The 18,739-nt window shown below is 41.3% G+C and overlaps 1 protein-coding gene across 1 annotated transcript in view; it reads left to right on the top strand.

Annotated features, from left to right (window-relative positions):
• The window catches only part of LOC134603182 (aminopeptidase N-like), a 59,212-nt gene that overhangs the window by 35,459 nt on the left and 5,014 nt on the right, over positions 1-18,739 (top strand). The window contains exons 10-17 of the mRNA XM_063448915.1: positions 2,757-2,935; positions 9,008-9,081; positions 9,963-10,096; positions 11,183-11,238; positions 12,306-12,453; positions 13,532-13,623; positions 14,510-14,617; positions 18,269-18,436. Coding sequence (XP_063304985.1) covers positions 2,757-2,935; positions 9,008-9,081; positions 9,963-10,096; positions 11,183-11,238; positions 12,306-12,453; positions 13,532-13,623; positions 14,510-14,617; positions 18,269-18,436 — 959 coding nt within the window. The remainder of the gene's footprint in view (positions 1-2,756; positions 2,936-9,007; positions 9,082-9,962; positions 10,097-11,182; positions 11,239-12,305; positions 12,454-13,531; positions 13,624-14,509; positions 14,618-18,268; positions 18,437-18,739) is intronic.

The raw sequence follows: 18,739 nt of genomic DNA, 5'->3' as shown, positions 1-18,739 counted from the left end.
TTTAACCTGTTTTGCTATTAACCTCATCAAAGACCATATAGTTTTCAGACAAACAAAAAAGTGACTTTGCTTTCTTACTAATCACAGCAGACATCTTCAGATCTCAGTAGACAGTGAGCAACTTGTCAAGATTCCTTTTTATTGCAGATTCATGAAAAGTCAAGGCTGTTCACTAATTTGAACACCAGAATTAAAGGGATACTATATGCACCAAATCGACTTTAGCCTAAAGAAGCAGTTATAGTGTATACATCATGCCCCTCTAGTCTTAGTGCCCAATTATCTTCCTTTTTTGGAGTTAAACCACTTTTACTTCTGTTTAGGTAGGTAGCTACACCTCACATGGCTATGATTCACACAGTTTACATGAAAAAAATGGTTTCATTTTCAATCTGCATAGTGTGTTCACTTTAGAAGTTTTTAACACCTGCTCTGTTAATTGAACTTTAATTAAACACAGGAAGTTCCAGTAGGCTCTAGCAGGCTGTTAACAGAGCAGAGCCGGAGATAAAAAATTTTTTAACTAGAACTATGCAATAAAGGAAGTTTAAACATTAGATCTATTTTACAGGAAATGTCTAGGGAGACTGTGTAAGTCACATGCAGGAAAGGTGTGGGTAGGGATACATATACAAAGTGATTTAACTCCTAAATTACATAGAACGAAGCAGTGAGACTCAGGCCCGGACTGGCCATCGGGCACACCAGGCAAATGCACGGTGGGCCGCGGTGGCCAGGGGCCGAGGCCGGCAGGGAGATCACAGGATCTCCCCCGCCGGTCTTTGCAGGGCCGGCACTATCCGAGCGCCGGCCCTGCTGTAGTCCATGGCGGGCCGGTGGGGAGATCAAAGATCTCCCTCACCGGCCCACATACAGTATACTGCGGCCGCCGGCTGGGGAGAGTGTGAGGGAGCCAGGAGAGGACCCGGCGGAGCTCCTACTTACAGCTCCGCCGGCTCCCTCTCGCGAGATTCGGACCGTTGCCATGGCAACGCTCCGGGTCTCGCGAGAGTGAACTCTAGCCTCACAGGCTAGAGTTCACTCACCACTAAGGCCACCAGGGATGGAAGCCAGCAGCAGGATCCCCCCTCCCAGGCATAAGGTAAGCAGGGAGGGGGGATATAGCCTTGCGCGCTCATAGGGAAGCCTGTGTTTAGAAGTGAGGAAGGAAATATATAATTATATTTAGAAAATAAAAAATAAATAAAAAGGTAATGGAGGGAAGAGGGAGGTGTGAGAAAGCTTCCTCTTGCAGGTGTGATGCATGCAACAGAGAAGATTGTTGTAACTGTTGCCAGCATACAATATACAGAATTGGCATTTTGCAGTCTGCAACAGAGTTCTTGGCTCTCAAAGTATCATTTGCCATGGGTGTAACTAGTCCCTGCAAACAAGTACAAATATCTTTCAGCTTTACAGACACCCCTAACACTCACAGCACACACACTCACACACACTGCACCCCTGACACTCACAGCACACACACACTCTGCACCCCTAACACTCACAGCACTCACACACACTGCACCCCTAACACTCACAGCACACACACACACACACACACACTCTGCACCCCTAACACTCACAGCACACACACACACACACACACACACACTGCACCCCTAACACTCACAGCACACACACACACACACACACACACTGCACCCCTAACACTCACAGCACACACACTGAACCCCTGACACACACAGCTTCCTCACACGCACATAGCACCCTCACACAAACAGCACCCACTCACACACAGCGCGCACACACACACACACACACACACAGCACCCTTACCCACATAGCACCCTCACGCAAACACCGCACCCATCACTCACACACACACACTACACCCCACACACACACACACACACACACTGCACCCTCTTGCACACACTACACCCATTACACACACACACACACTGCACCCCTCTTGGACACAAACTACACCCCTTACACACACACACACACTATACCGCTTATACACACTGCACCCCTCTTGCACACAAACTACACCCCTTACACACACACTACACCCCTTACACACACACACACTGCACCCCTCTTGCACACACACTACACCCCTTACACACACACACAGCACCCTCACACACACTGCACAATATGCTTTTGCTTGCATTTTTGTCTCCTGGTATCCCAACTATTGAGACACCAGAGACAAATTTCAAGCAAACACAGTGCAAGCATATTGAATTATTGAATTTGCTTGCGCTGTGCAGAACAAGTACAGGGTACAGACTACCCTGGAAGAGCATTGAACCAACATGTTTACTTTGTGATGGGGCGTGCTTGTCATTGGTGATGACAAAACACACCCTATCTGGCCCGCCCCCTTTTTAGTGGGCCGCTGTAATTAAAAAATGCCCGGGACGAATTTTCTTCCCAGTCCGGCCCTGGTGAGACTGCATTGGCAGGATCTATACACCAAAACCACTCTATTAGGATAAACTTGTTTTGGTGCTTATAATGTCCCTGTCATATTAAATATTAATTGAACAGTAAAAACATCTGAAATGTTGGCAGTTTAAGAATTTAGATTCCATAAACTGATATGATGATTAATAATTATGCACTTATAAGATACAAAATTCAAGCATACCATTCCTTATTCGAATACCAAGAAACATACAAGTGTAAATTACAATCAAATTGTCTATATGCCATTAGGCAACTTCAAATTTACTTCTATTTAAAATACTTTTATATGTATTATTTATAATTATTCTTCCTAGGCAGTGGATAAGGCAGTGCCACCTATTGATCTGCCTCAGTCAGTGGCTCAGATCATGGATACATGGGTTTTACAGATGGGATTCCCAGTAGTGACCATTGATACAAAAAATGGACTCGTAACTCAGAAGCACTTCCTCTTAGACCCAGACTCCAATGTCACTCGTCCATCAGACTTTAAGTATGTAGAACAGAGAACATTGTTGTCTTGCTTGGACAAAAAAAAAAAAAAAAAAATTGGTTATGGAACACCATTCTTGTTTTATTGTACATGGAGAAGAGATGCATTTATGTACAAGAGGGATGTGAGAGAAGTGTTTATTTAAACAGTAAAATAATGTATATATGGGAGAAAGAGTAAAATTTACTCATACTTACCGTAATTTTCTTTTCCTGGTCATAGGCCATGGCAGCACAACAATGGGTAGCTCCTCCCCTATCCCTAATTTAGACAGGAACTAATTAAAATTAATGGTATAAATATCCCCTCCTACCTCCTCCTCCCTCAGTCTTGTTAACAGCAATATTCCCGGGCGGGATCTATGTGCTGCCATGGCCTATGACCAGGAAAAGAAAATTACGGTAAGTATGAGTAAATTTTACTCTTTCCTGGCCATATCCATGGCAGCACAACAATGGGTAATACCCAAGCTTAAAACCAAGGGAGGGAAATAAAAACTCAGACAAAATATCATATAATGCAAGTGTATTATCACCAAAATTCACACGTGATGAACAATATAAGAGGTCAATCAATTATTTGTTGCAGAGAGAACAGATCTGCCAAACGCATCATATTTACCAGCCCTGACGTCTAAACAATAATGTCTGATAAAAGTGTTAGAAGACGACCAAGTGGCAGCCTTACAAATCAGTTCAGTAGACACTTTAGCAGCAGCTGCCCAGGAAGAGGAGAGAGAACGCGTAGAGTGCGCTTTCAAACCTATAGGAATTTCCGTATTAGACGCGTTATATGACTGGATTATGGCAGAAACAATCCATCTACTGATAGAGTCTTTTGAAGCTTGCAAACCCTTCCTAGAGCCGTTGGGGACCACAAAAAGACTTTTGGAAATACGCCATTCTGAGGACCTCTGAACATAAATCCTGAGACACCTCACTAAGTCGATATTCAACAAATCGGTGTCTTCTTCGTCATTCGTCTCATTAGAGCACAAGGCTGGAAGTACTATCTCTTCATTCATATGGAACTCCGAAGTAACCTTGGGACGGAATTCAGGGACAGTTCTTAGGACGACTCTGTCTTTATGAAAAATAATAAAAGGTTCTTCCGCCGAAAGAGCCTGAAGATCCGACACTCTTCTACCAGAGGCTAGAGCCACCAAGAGAACTGTTTTGATAGTGAGAAGATGACCGGTAATAGACTCCAAGGGTTCAAAAGGAACAGATTTAAGAGCCTTAAGGACCAGAGGTAAATCCCATGGGGGAGTAATAGACTTAATGGGAGGCTTAATCTTCATGACTGCAGTTATAAATCTCGCTATGTCAGAATCCAATGCCCATCTGTGATTAGTCAAAGCCGAGAGGGCTGAAACATGGACCTTTAAGGTATTATAACTCAATCCCTTATCTAAACCAGATTGTAGGAATTCTAATATATCATTGGTCGAAGGATTTAGAATATCCAAAGACCTTGAACTGGCCCATGAAGAGAATACATCCCAGATCCTGTAATAAGTTGATGAAGTGGATTTCTTCCTCGCTTGCAAAAGGGTCTCGATTACTGCTCTTGAAAACCCTTTATTCTTCAACCCTTCCCTTTCAAGTACCAAGCCATCAGAAGAAGGGATGCTGGGTTTGGATGAAGAATTGGGCCCTGTTGTAGCAGAAACGGAACAGCTGGAAGGCTCCATGGGTCTTTTGTGCACAGACTTAGAAGCAGAGGAAACCAAGGTCTGCGTGGCCAAAAAGGTGCTATTAGAATCAATGATCCTTTCTCTTGACGTAATCTCCTCAGTAGCGGAAAAATTAGAGGTTTCGGGGGAAAGGCGTAGGCTAGGTCGAATTCCCAACTGCATGTTAGTGCATCTCTTCCGATTGCTTGAGGATCTGGAACTCTCGAGAAGAAGTTCTTGACTTTTCTGTTGCGGCTTGTAGCCATCAGATCTATCTGTGGAAGGCCCCATTTCCGCACAATCTGATGGAATACTTCGGTAGATAGGCTCCACTCCCCTGGGTCTAGTCTCACCCTGCTGAGGAAATCTGCCACCGAATTCTGAATGCCCGGGAGATGCACTGCAGAGATGCCCTCCAAATTCACTTGTGCCCAGGACATTAGCGGTTTCATAATCCTCATCATTCTGCAACTCCTTGTTCCTCCTTGATGGTTTATATACGCCACTACCGTGGCATTGTCTGTTCTGATTTTGACCCAATGGTGAAGCAGCAGATGTTGGAATTGTTTCAGAGCCTTGAAAACTGCCAGAAGCTCTAGGACATTCGAAGGAGTGTTGACAGTCAAAAAGGACCATCTTCCTTGGACATAATTGTCCTGAAGATGGGCTCCCCAACCCCATTGGCTGGCGTCTGTGGTTATGATGGTCCATGGGATGTTTCCTAGAGGAAAACCTTTGAAGATAGATTTCTTCTGTGTCCACCATTTCAAGGACCTCTGCACGTGAGGAGGGATGCTTATAGGCTGAGACAGATTCCCCCCTTTGAATTGATAAAGGAAATTCCTTTGAAAAGGCCTCATCCTCCATTGGGCCCATCTCGTTAGACCTATGGTGGAAGACATTGATCCCAGGAGACTCATAGCTTTCTCTGCTGAGGAAACACTGTATGCCGACATGTCTTTGCTTTTTCTCATAATTTTCATACCTCTTTCCGGGGACAGTTGAATCAAACCTATTGCCGTGTTGAATGAAGCTCCTAGGTATATCATACTCTGAGATGGGGTCAGATTGCTTTTGGAGATGTTGATCTTCCAACCGTGCTGCCGAAGAAACTGTAAACAAAAAAGGCCGTGTTCGTTTAGAATAACTCTGTTTTCTGCAAGAATCAATATATCGTCCAGGTAATGATATATTGCTATTCCCCTTTTTCTGAGTTCTGCGATTAGAACCACTAGAACCTTTGTGAAAGTACGTGGAGCCGTGCTTAGCCCGAAAGGGAGAGCACGGAATTGAAAGTGACCTCCTTCCACTGCGAACCTGAGGAATTTTTGATGCTGGAGTGCGATGGGAATATGGAAGTACGCATCTGCCAGGTCTATCGACATGAGCCACTGACCTGGGAAAACAGCTTTCACAATGGATTGAAGGGATTCCATTTTGAACCTCCTTATGTCCAAGAACTTGTTTAACCTGCTTAAGTCGAGAATTGGCCTCCAACCTCCTGTGGATTTTTTGGTGAGAAAGATATGGGAGTAAAACCCCTGCGTCTGCTGATCCCGTGGGACTCGAACAATAATTCCATCCTCCTGAAGGGACGATATAAATTTCTTTAGAGTGGTTCTTTTTTCTATATTTCCTGGCCAATTTGTCCTTTGGAAAGAGTGAGGTGGTGGTAATCTGGCAAACTCCAGAAGATAGCCTCTTTGTATTATATCCAATACCCATCTGTCTTGAACTGAATGTATCCATCTCTCTTGGAATAGTAGTAGACGGGCACCTACTCCCCCAGATTGGCCCATGTCTTTGTCATAAAGGCTTCTTGTGGAAAGAAGAACCCCTGGATCTACCTCCTCTGCTGGAAGAATGACCTCCTCTCCAAGGAATAGATCTACCATATTCCCTACCAGGTTTATATGATCTGGTATCTCGAAAGGAGGGGTATTCTGAGTACCTTCTGGCTCGAAAGGATCCACGGGTCTTCCGGTCTTGTGGGAGAAAAGCACGTTTCCCTTCTGCAGCTCTCTTGATACAATCGTCTAGATTTTTACCAAACAGCATTTCTCCAAAAAAGGGAAGGGCACATAGGCTAGACTTCGATGATGAGTCTGCGGACCAAGATCTAAGCCACAAAGCTCTTCTGGCTGAGACTGAGAGAGCCATGTTTCTTGCTAATGCCTTCACCATATCAACCGAAGATTCCGAGGTAAAGTCGACAGCCAGTTTAATATCATTCAGCTTTTCCAACAGAGAAGATCTGCTTCTCCCATCTCTGATATCTTCTTCTAAATTTTCAATCCATATTTTCAAAGCCCTGGATACTGACGTAAGGGCTACGGCAGGATGAAAGCCAGTACCCGCTGCTACATACGCTTTTGACAGGTGCAAGTCCATCTTTTTATCCATAGGGTGCCTAAATGAGCCCGCATCATCGACTGGTAATGTGGTATGTTTTGCCAGCCTAACCACCGCAGCATCCACTTTAGGGGCGTTATCCCAATTGCATGAGTCAGACTTGTCGAAAGGGTAGAGACGAGAGATTCTGCCTTGTGCTGAAAGCTTTTTATCAGTATTGGACCATTCGTCCTTAATCAATTCTTTAATGGTGTCATGCACAGGAAAGGTTGCTCTCTTTTTTCTCAAGTCAGAGAAATAACGATTGGAAGTCGACTGCTCCGAGGTTGTCACTTTCAAACTCAGGGATTTGCGGACTCTGTAGATGAGATGATCTACTTGCGCTGGCTCAAGAAAATCAGTGGGAGCTTGAGTTTCTTCTTCCTCTGAAGATAAGAAACTACCCTGATATGACTCCATATCTATGGATTCGTCTGATGAGAGGTTTTGTTGGTAGTCAGAAGGGTCATGTAACCGGGGTCTCTTGGTTCTCGTACCCGCTTCTTTAATGCCCTGAGCCACCGCTTGTTTAATGAATTGCTTAATTTCAGCTGAAGGATTAGATGTTCCGGCTGCTTCCGATAAACATTCTCCGCATAATCGTTTGCCTTCCAACGGCTTGTTATTACAGGCTTCGCATTGATTCCTTTTTGGAGACTTTCCCTTGGATGGTCTCATCATTTTCTTTCCCGTAGAACTATCATGACAGGGAAAATACCATATATTAGCTCTCTTTTAGTTTTAGTTGTTACACTTACAACATAGGAATGAAATAGACATGGCTTACCTAAAACTCTTAGAGTGTGACCTATTTTTATATCCAGAAGAGTCAGAATCCGAAGATATTGATTTTCTTTTCTCTTTCTCCATATTGAAATTATCTGGCAAAAGGAGTGATCATTAGTGCGGAAAAGGAATATATAAAAAAAAAAATGAGTATACACCTTTAAGATGTAAAGCCTACCTTAAGAGAAACCGGAATTCGTTGGAACTAATCAAACTTGCAATACCGCACAGAAGAAACCTTATTAGACCCAAAAATTCAATCAGGCAAAGACCGCAATCGAATTTGGCGCTTAAATAGGCCTATGACATCACTCGTGACGTCACTCCCTATTCGCGCATGCTCCGAACGGGGAGACCCGTAAAGTAACATGTGCGCATGCGCGGCAACAACCCGGAAGCCGGGCTCGCTGTAATGGATGGCAATACCGGGCGCCTGCGCGAATTCGGCGTGCACGTAACTAGGTCAGCGGACACGCGCGAGCCGAACGCACATGCGCAAAAGAAACTACAGGACGCCGCAAAACGGACGAAATCCCCAAAAAGTAAGTAACAATCATTCCAAGGCAGGAGGGGAAACCCACATATACAAGTATACAAAATACATTGAAAATAAAAAGTATTTGTCTGTATACATACATGTGGGCTGTCAATATGGATAAGGATCCTTCAGGATGAAGTCTTCTTGCCACTTCCTGCTACCTCTTGGTCACTGCAGGGAATAAGATTAATTGGCATAATTTTCTCTTGCTACCCCTAGGGTCACAGCAAGTCTACCCCCGGTCACTAAGGGGGTGTCTTCAGGGGGACACCTTTGCACAGGGCCGGATACTGAAGCTTCCCAAGGAAGAGAGGCTGAACTCCCTTGGGGATAGAAGGTAAAGACCCTCAGGTAAGCCAAAAAGAAAAACTGATTATAGTCCTGAATAGACTAGGTTGGTCCTATAGGGATAGGACAGGAACAAAAAGACTGAGGGAGGAGGAGGTAGGAGGGGATATTTATACCATTAATTTTAATTAGTTCCTGTCTAAATTAGGGATAGGGGAGGAGCTACCCATTGTTGTGCTGCCATGGATATGGCCAGGAAACAAAGATAGATTATTCAATCCTTATATAAAGACAGTATTCTATTTACCATGTAGCACCATCCAAAGTCTCCAGAAAACGGCCTGCATTGACATTACTGACAATACTGTAATTCATTTTGTCAATTCTTTTACAGTTATAATTGGATTGTACCAATTTCATACACAAAAAATGCATCTCCAGGAAAATACTGGCTCCAAGGACCTTCAGGTATAATTTACTTTATTAACTTTAAAAATAACCCAATCATATCTGTAAAAAAAAAAAAAGTAAATGTTGCCTTTTTGTAAGGATAGAATATAAAAAAACATGTGTTTGTATTATTAATTCTTATTTTTATTACTTCCCAGTCCATAAATTTGCCTTTCCCTTATGTATCCCATTTAAAAGGAAACACATTTTTTTTTAATTTGGTGCAGAGTAACACAGGTAGTTGTTAGAAATTGATGGAAGTAAAAGCTAGTACTTAGAAATTACAACCATTATTACTATATGTGTACTTTGTGCTAAGAGAGCACTTGGCCTTGTAAAACAATGTATTATTGAGAGACATGTAGTCTGACAACAACTTGACAGTGGGATGCTAGGGACCTCTTAAACAGAAAACTGCACCTCTTAGGAGAACTGGATATTTTATTACTGAGATATCCCATGAAAAAATACATTCTACATAACAGAGAATTACATGAGAAGCTAAACTATAGCTTCAGGCATAGCATATTACATTACATTAAAAGTAATTATATTTTGTAAAACTGTAAATCGGTAAGCACGAGTAAAATTTGTTGTAAACATTTATGATAGATTCAAATTTGATGCAAGTTAATAAATCAGTTTTAAATTAGGTTTACATTTTACCGGGGCTGCAGTTTAAATAGATAAAATTTGTTTCTAGAATAATCTAGCACATTCAAAGCAACACTGTATTTATTAATTATTGTGTATTGTTTATTGGGTGAAATAGAGTGAGATAAAGAAAGTTACCTGCTAGCAGTTATACTAATATAAATTACAAGTAAACAACAGATTATGACCTATTAGATAGAGTGAGTTGTATTTAACATTGCTTTCCAAATATTTCTCGTGGTTAGAGACAAACAATGATTTTAAGTTGGCTGAAAATGAATGGCTTCTAGCAAACATCAATGTAACAGGATACTACCGAGTTAATTATGATGATGGAAACTGGAACAAGCTCATTGCACAACTGGAGGCAGATCATTCAGTGAGTATACCATGACTATGACTATGACTATGACTATGACTACACATTATAACATATTAAACTTTAACAAGCCATTGCCAAATTGTCAAATGCTTTTTACTCCTATTCATTAGACGAACCAGCCTTCTAAGAAAAGTATTTTGAGTATGCATGCAGTGTGCGCATAATTCACTTATTTGATCGTTTCCCCAATACATTTTATTATAGTACTGCACTTCAGCACTTAATCCAAGCAGACACCTTTTCAGTCAACAAGACAACGAAAAAAGCAACCCACAGAATCACACACACAATTGAAATGGAACTAGATGCTGTGTAAACTGTCAGGGGTGCTTTATACTACACCCTAGAAACAATACACGTACAAATAAATTACACATTAATTCCTTTACCTTTTGGGAAAAATAATAATAATAAAAGATACATTAGCTCCTAGAATCAGCATATGTTTTATTGGAATATTGCTAAGCATTATATTAAGACAAGATACACTTTATGGTTATGTATATTTGCCACTATAGTGACTTACTAGTGTTATAGTAATAGTTTTCAGAGCGTCCTGGAAGGCAATTAAATGAAGAACAGCTGATCTGTACATAATGTGTTGCACACGCTGTCTTGAATCAGGGATAGCCAACAAGTAGATATCCGGCAGTTTCTTAAATTCAGCTTGCCTGTTAATGGGTCAGTGTATGCCAGGGAACATGCTGGGTAGGAATCGTGGCTCATCAGTCACTGGAGAGCAAGCTGTTTGCTAGACCTGTCTAAAATATGATGTCTAAATCATTGCTCCACCAAAGCATGGACTATTGCTGAAAAACAGCAAAAGCCATGGTACTGCTGTTGTAACATTTATATAAAGCACCCAGCTGTGTGAACTTCCATTATCATGATCAAATATAGTATAGAATCCATGAGTGAAAGCTGTTCTATTTAATATTACACCATAGTGCATTGATTTCCTTTGCCAGCTCACATGATAGACTATGATTGAATAGTCTGCCAGGGAAAAAAAAAGAGTGTATTTATTAGGCTTCAGTAAAGAAAAGGTTAATGCTACAAAAAAATCTCTACATTGTTTTACAGATAATTCCTGTCATTAACCGTGCCCAGATTATTGATGATGCCTTTAATTTGGCGAGGTGAGCTACATCAAGAACTGCCAGTTAAATGTAGCAAATTGAAGTGATGTTGACTTTTATTAACTGCACAAAAACACTGGATTTTTAGTAGCACCAATAACCAAGGAAGCCGGGTCGAGTGATGTAACCGCCATGACTACTTCCACATTGAATAGAGGCATTGTTGACTTCACTTTGAGTTGCAGCTAATGCATGCTCTTTGTTTTCCCATTTTGCCAATGTGCAGCAACTGACAAATTGTAAAGTAAAATCTTAAATTCGAACTGAATGCTATAATCTGGGCCCATGTGGTACGTATGAGGCATATCTGTTAAACTTCTAAAACTAGCAACTGAGCAGTCACATGGTATAGGGCCTGTTAAATAGCTGAGGGGGACGTAGCACCCCATGCCTGAACCTTTGAACATCATGTGGGGTCATTATCAAAAATTGGCAACCCCATGCCCACTCCCTTGCCCCCACCCATTGCCTTAGCTATAATATTAAAGGGGAGCACCTAATGTCCAACTAGCACCCATTGGCAGAAACAATGGAGTGGTGGACATGCCATTGTCCCCAATAGACAATACGTGCCCCCTCACCCTAATAATAATAAGAGAGTAATAAAACTAATATATGTTTAAAAAAAAAATTTGCTTCTCATTAGTCTCCGGATCTGCCCACCCCCATTATTCTTTTTAATGTCCCCCACCCAATGCCCACAGGTAAGAGCAGGTTTTTTTCACAGGCTCTTCTAGTGATTAGGTAGCAATAGCTGCCGAGTCGCTGGTTGTTAACATTTAGTACACATGCCCTCAACTGCTGCATGGCAGGTGTAAGCATAGGGAGGATTTCGACCTCCCTTATATTAACATGGGGGTCTTTTTGGTGTGTTATTTGGAGTGTTAGGGTGTAATTATAAAATTTAATTTAGCACACATTGACTTTTCTGTTTGATTACATTGCAATATGCTTTTTCTCAATTTGTTTGCAAACCTGTTTTATTTCTGCATTGTTTAGGAATTGGATTTTCAAGGTATAGTTTACTTAATAAAGGTAAACATATATGTATTTCAAATGTGTTTCAGAGCAATGTATATCAACACAACAAGAGCTTTAGACACCACCAGGTATCTCTCTAGTGACTTTGAATACATGCCTTGGCAGGCCGCACTGAGCAGTCTGAATTTCTTTACGCAGATGTTTGATCGCTCGGAGGTGTATGGACCAATGAGGGTAATTATTTTATCGTAACTCTGATAATCACAAATATACAGTAACAGCTGTGATCGGGCAGAATTTTCCCAGTAGCATCTTATCATTAGAAAATATATTGCCCAATGGAATAATACTGAAAAGCAAGTACTCAAAATTTGAGCAAAATAACATCTGAACAGTAGTAAAATAACATTGGAGTTTTCAAACACTGATTTAAGATAATCATCTTTACCCCCTTTCAAAATAAGCAAAAACACCTTTGTAATATTTTTTTTTATTGTGTGTTAAATGTGGATACATAAAAAGACAACTATTTGTACCTATCTTCATATATTAAAGGAACCGTATGAGCACTGTAACAACTTTATAAAAATTAAGTTGTTATGGTGCCTCAGCTTGCCATATTTAAATCATGGAATGGGCCATTGGCGACACTCACATAGCTCTTATGTCAGTCTGGGGCCACCAATTGTGGCTCCAACTGATACAGTGGACTCCAGGTATTGAAAGATACGCAATCCCCATTTTTTGAATGCAGAAAGCTGGGGGCCAACTCAGAAAACCACTTAGCCACTGTATTTAAAAGGATTTAAAGGGCTATGTGTAGTGCCCACTATGAGTGAGCCACAGTTGACAGAGGAGACACTCAGATATTGAATGATACCTGGGTTTCCTTGGTACCATCAGGGATTTAACTCCTCCTGGTACTTTTGTGTTTGTTAAGGGATTAAGGGATTAAACAGGAAGAAAAACAGCATACACATAAGGCCAAAACCTGGCAAATGCCCAAAATGTTCCTTTTATTCTTTTTTAGCCTAAAAAGAAGATTTATTTACATATAGATATTCTAAAAATTGCTAAATTATTGAAAAATGTAATAATATTTTTTTTTTTTTTTAAATCTAAATTTAAAATTAATAAGCAGCATTATAGCTGAATTGTGATGTCACTTGTTTTCTCCAATAATATGATACATGGACAGATGATTACATCAATAAATATTGGAAACCTAAACAGACAAAATATGTTTTTTATGTATCAAATAATGCTACACTTTTAGCAAATTTTCTCTGATGGAATGTTCTGCTTTCTACAGGAATACATGAAGCAACAGATCTACCCAGTGTTTAAGCACTTTGAAACCGAAACTGTAAATTTTACCGTACGATTAGAATCGTTAACAGACCAGTAAGTTGGAGCATAATGACTGATTGCAGCAGGTACTTCTAATATCCAGTATTGACATTCCATGTAGAGAATGGCCCACACAGTGCCTTAACATGTGACAGTAGATAAGAGCCATTCAGTCCATCTAGTCTGCCCAATTTTCTTAATACTTTCATTTGTCTCTTATATCTAGGATAGCATTATGCATATCCCATGCATACTTCACTGTGTTAACTTCTACCACTTCAGCTGAAAGGCTATTCCATGCATCCATTACCCTCTCAGTAATGTAATCCTTCCTGATATTATTTCTAAATGTTTGCCCCTTGACTAGGTCTACATCTTTTAGTTGATGCGACACAGATCCCCATACATAGTCTCCTGGGAATGAGAGATATGTGCCTCTATCTATCAGCACCTCTCCTTTTCCGTGTTTCAGCTTTTTGGCGACAAAGTCCTTGGATATGGCATCATTTTCTGGCACTGTTTCAGTAATGAGTGAACAGGAGAATAAGAGAAAGAATGCCAATTTAGATCTGTGCCGCTCTGCTAGAACAAATGCCTGCAAAGTATGAATAATTTAGAGCAATAGGGGAACTCCTTAGAAGAATATTTAATCACCACACCTCCTATCTCACTATCTTGCTCTGTCCCTGAGACTCTTTTGAAACCCCCATCAAAACACACTCACACTTAAGTAGAATTCCTCCTGTGATGCTCACTCAGCAAGTGACCCTGTTTTTTAACATAGGGTATGAACAACATATGACTTGTACTGAGGGTTACTTGCAGATTACCGCAGATCCCAGAATATTCCATAAATTTAGTATTCAAAACTCCTTAGTGGAGATATTTGTTTTAGTAAGTAATTGTATATCTAGTTACGGATTTTATTTTTCCCTTGCAGATATAATGAAATAAACACTGTGAGCACTGCATGTAGCTATGGCATTCCGGAATGTGCTGAATTGGCAACAAAACTCTTTAATGAATGGAAGAATACTAACATTAATGGGTATGTTTATTGTCCGCGTAACAGCTGTTCCAAGCAGTACATGTCACTGTAGGACCGATGGGGACAATAATCTGTTAGGGATCACATAATTTCCATGCTGTCATCACAAATATTAAAGACACTCTGAAAATTATCTCTCTATTTGCCTTTCTTTCTTTCTTTTTCTCCCTTTCTTATTTATTACTCTTTTTCTTCTTTCTGTTTTATTAACTATATTCAACAATGTCACTCATACACTAGAGGGTCTTATAGAGACCATCTGATGGGCACAGCACAGTGTTTTGCCGCGCATGCACACTTGCTTCCCAATGTTTTACTATGGGAAAGCATTGGAATGATTGAGATTATCGATCTTCATGATCTCAGCTGAGAAGGCATGCAAAAAGGTCCGGGATCCGGTGCTGCAAAGAAAGTCACCTAGAGGGCCACTAGTGCATTATAATGTTAGTAATACACCTTTGTATTCCTAACGCTCTAGTATTCCTTTAACTAAAGTTCATTCTTCCCATAAGAAAAAGTAATCAATATTTACACATGAGGTGCCCCAAAAGCAGTCGCAGGCATTTTCTCCGCTAAACATGCGGGACAATTGATTATTAGGCACATTTTTATATAATTATTAGCTCATGCATACAATTGGTGAGAGTAGTTTTAAACTGTGAGTATGCTTGAACATTGTTTAAACTAGTCAATGGGCAACACAGAGTTTGCATACATATAACGGTAGCTATTTAAACAGACTAGTGCGTTTTAGTTTTAAGTGGTTTACAGGCTAGGTCTTGTGAGTCACTATAACAAAGGTGTCGGACGCACATTTTTATGATATAAGCAGGGCCCTACAGCATAACTTTGGCTGTGGCTGTACGTTTAAGCTATAAACAGGCTTGGTCCGAGTGTAAGTTAAGTTAATAACATCTTGAGTAGTACAGGTATGTGTTGTTAGGCAAGCAGTCGGGGTAATGTTGTTAGGCTTTTTGTCTGCAGCCTTAAGTCGAGATATTTAAGCGTCCCCCCTCAGCTATCCTATCTTGCACCACCGAGCATTTAAAAAAATAATAATAAGCAATTCAGGCATGTAACCTCTATGAGGGAATGCTACGGTGATTCAGGTAAATATGTCAGCTAAGCAGTGAGTCATATATGTTTTATGTCGGGTTGGTCTGGTTACCACTGGCACATATTTATTACATTCACATATTGATGAACCACTTGTGGGGACCTGTCTCGTTGTAAGTTGTGTCCTGCTGCTCGGTTTGGCAATACACGGAATGTCCCTGTGCCCTGTTTGTGCTGCGGGCCGTTGATCTCACCCTCGTTTAACCAACCCCTCTTGCGGGCCATACTGGTGTTATTTCCGTGTGGCATCCGCCGTGTATTTCTTTGGTTGGTCGTGTCCCGGCCGGTGTCCCGGGAGGTTGTTGCGTTGGGGCTGCACCCGCTCAGATCCTCCAGCCCGGGGTGTTACGGGAAGCACTTCCCTGTGTCCTTGAGTCCCTATGCCATACATGGGTGAACCATGGGCCCTCCGGAGCCTCGCTCTCCCGAAGCCCCTTTGGGTGTATGCCTTCCTGCCCAGAAGGACATTTGTTGCTCCGAGCGGGAAAGTGAAATCATTGTCGGTTATGCTGGGTTGGGCGGTTTCGTTGGCCTTGTGTGTGTCACAATTGTTTTGCAGCGGCCATTTTGTGCCTTCCTCGTGGCTGTGGTGGTGAGGGGGTGCCATGTTTAATTTCTGTGTGTGGTTGCAGGTGCCTTTCTAGCTTGAGCAAGAATGCTGTGCAGATTTCATCTAGCCGTGCTTGGTCGTCAGCTTGGTCGGTAAGGCTTGTGTTAGTTGTTTCCGTGCTCTCCCCGGGTTGCTTGAGTGCTGTCATAGCAGCAGACCCAGGGGCACACCGAGACCGCTGGGTTTCAGGCTGTGTTGCGGGGAATTGCCCCCAGCGAGGACCGGGATGACCCCTGCCGGTCCAGGCTTCACGCTCCGCTCCAGAGTAGGCCACGTGGCCAGTTCAGATGGTTTCAGTGCGTATCGGTGCCGGACGGGTATCTGTCCGTTCCTCTTGTGGTCTTGCATCACTCTCTGGGCATCGTGTGCTGTTGACATTATTAGTTTTGTTGGGATTCACGTTTATGTGCCAGCTGGTGCAGGAGCTCTCAGAGAGCACGACCAGCCATCTTGGCTGTCAGGCCCAGCCCCTAATCAATATTTTTTATGTATAAAAAAAGTTAAAGTAAATAAAAAAAACTGAGGGAAAATAGTGGTAAAAAAATGATCATTTAAACCCCCCCCCACCTATGTAGCCTACCCACTGCAGCAATGAATTGCAAAGCTTGCACTGTGCCGTAGAGATGTACTAATTTTGAGCTGTTGTATATGGTGAGGGTATTTAATTTGCCTTATGTAATGCAGATGTTGCTGCATATAACAATAGAAAAAGATTAATTTAATGTGTAATACAACATATATATAATTGTTTTGTCTTACTTTGTTCCATGTTGAAGCTGTAGCAGGTTAGTGGATATATTAGAATGTTTATAACCAGTGTACATAGTTACATAGTTACATAGCTGAAAAGAGACTTGCGTCCATCAAGTTCAGCCTTCCTCACATTTGTTTTTTGCTGTTGATCCAAAAGAAGGCAAAAAAAAAAAAACAGTTTGAAGCACAATTTTGCAACAAGCTAGGAAAAAAAATCCTTCTTGACCCCAGAATGGCAGTCAGATTTATCATTGGATCAAGCAGTTATTTCCGTACATTGAAAGATTAAATCAATGAATATTCTGTTTTTGCAAGTATGCATCTAGTAGCTGTTTGAACATCTGTATGGACTCTGATAAAACCACTTCTTCAGGCAGATATTTCCACATCCTATTGTTCTTACAGTAAAAAAACCTTTCCTTTGCCTTAGACGAAATCTTCTTTCTTCCAGTCTAAACGCATGACCTCGTGTCCTATGTAAAGTCTGGTTTGTGAATAGATTTCCACACAATGGTTTGTATTGGCCCGAATATATTTGTAGAATGTTATCATACCCCCTCTGAGGGGGTCTTTCTAAACTAAAGAGGTTTAAATTTGTTAACCTTTCTTCATAGCTGATATGTTCCATTCCTTTTATTAATTTTGTAGCCCGCCTCTGCACTTTTTCTAGTGCCATAATATCCTTTTTTAGAACAGGTGCCCAAAATTGCACAGCATATTCAATATGTGGTCTTATCAGTGATTTATAAAGAGGCAAAATGATATTCTCGTCCCGAGAAAGAATGCCCTTTTTCATGCATGACAATACCTTACTGGCCTTGGCCACTGCTGATTGACATTGCACATTGTTGCATAGTTTGTTGTCTGTAACAATTCCCAAGTCCGTTTCGTGTGTTGTTATCCCTAATTCGCTTCCATTAAGGGTATACGTTGCTTGTGTATTCTTTACGCCAAAGTGCATAACTTTGCATTTTTCAAAATTAAATTTCATCTGCCATTTGAGTGCCCAGTCCCCCAGTCTATCTAAATCCCTCTGCAGCAAAGTAATATCTTGCTCACATTGTATTATTTTACAGAGTTTTGTGTCATCTGCAAACACTGAAACATGACTTTCAATGCTGTCTTCAAGATCATTTATAAATATGTGTATTATGTTTGATTTTGTCTGATAGTATTCATCCAAATTTGAGATCATCCATTTACTGTGCTGCGGTAGCTCAGGGAGGAGAAGATGTATGGAATTTTATATGGGGACAATTTCAAGCATCAGACAATGCACAAGAATCAGACAAGCTGAGGGCTGCCTTGGCCTGCAGCAAAGAGCCATGGATACTCAACCAGTGAGTAATTTTTTGTTTGTGCCCCTATCTATTTGTCCGATTTGGGAATCCACATCTGTCCCTTTTGTGGTCTCCTGTCCCACTTGTGAATTTCTCCAGCTCTTAATCTTTTCTGTCCTCTGTCCTATTTCTGATTATACTCCATCTCTATTCCACTGTCTGAGTCTGGTCACATTTGTTGCTTCTACCCCCTTTCTTATCTGTAAATCCTACACACAACCTCCCACTTAAGAACCTCAAATATAGGAGGGGCAGAGCTAGCAGATATCATGCCAAGTCACACTCCCTGTGAGCTCCAGGAGA

The sequence above is a fragment of the Pelobates fuscus genome, chromosome 3 (genome assembly GCF_036172605.1).
Source record: "Pelobates fuscus isolate aPelFus1 chromosome 3, aPelFus1.pri, whole genome shotgun sequence".
Classification (NCBI taxonomy): Eukaryota; Metazoa; Chordata; class Amphibia; order Anura; family Pelobatidae; genus Pelobates; species Pelobates fuscus.
The sequence above is the reverse complement of the archived record's forward strand: the minus strand, read 5'-3'. Positions and strand labels throughout refer to the sequence as shown.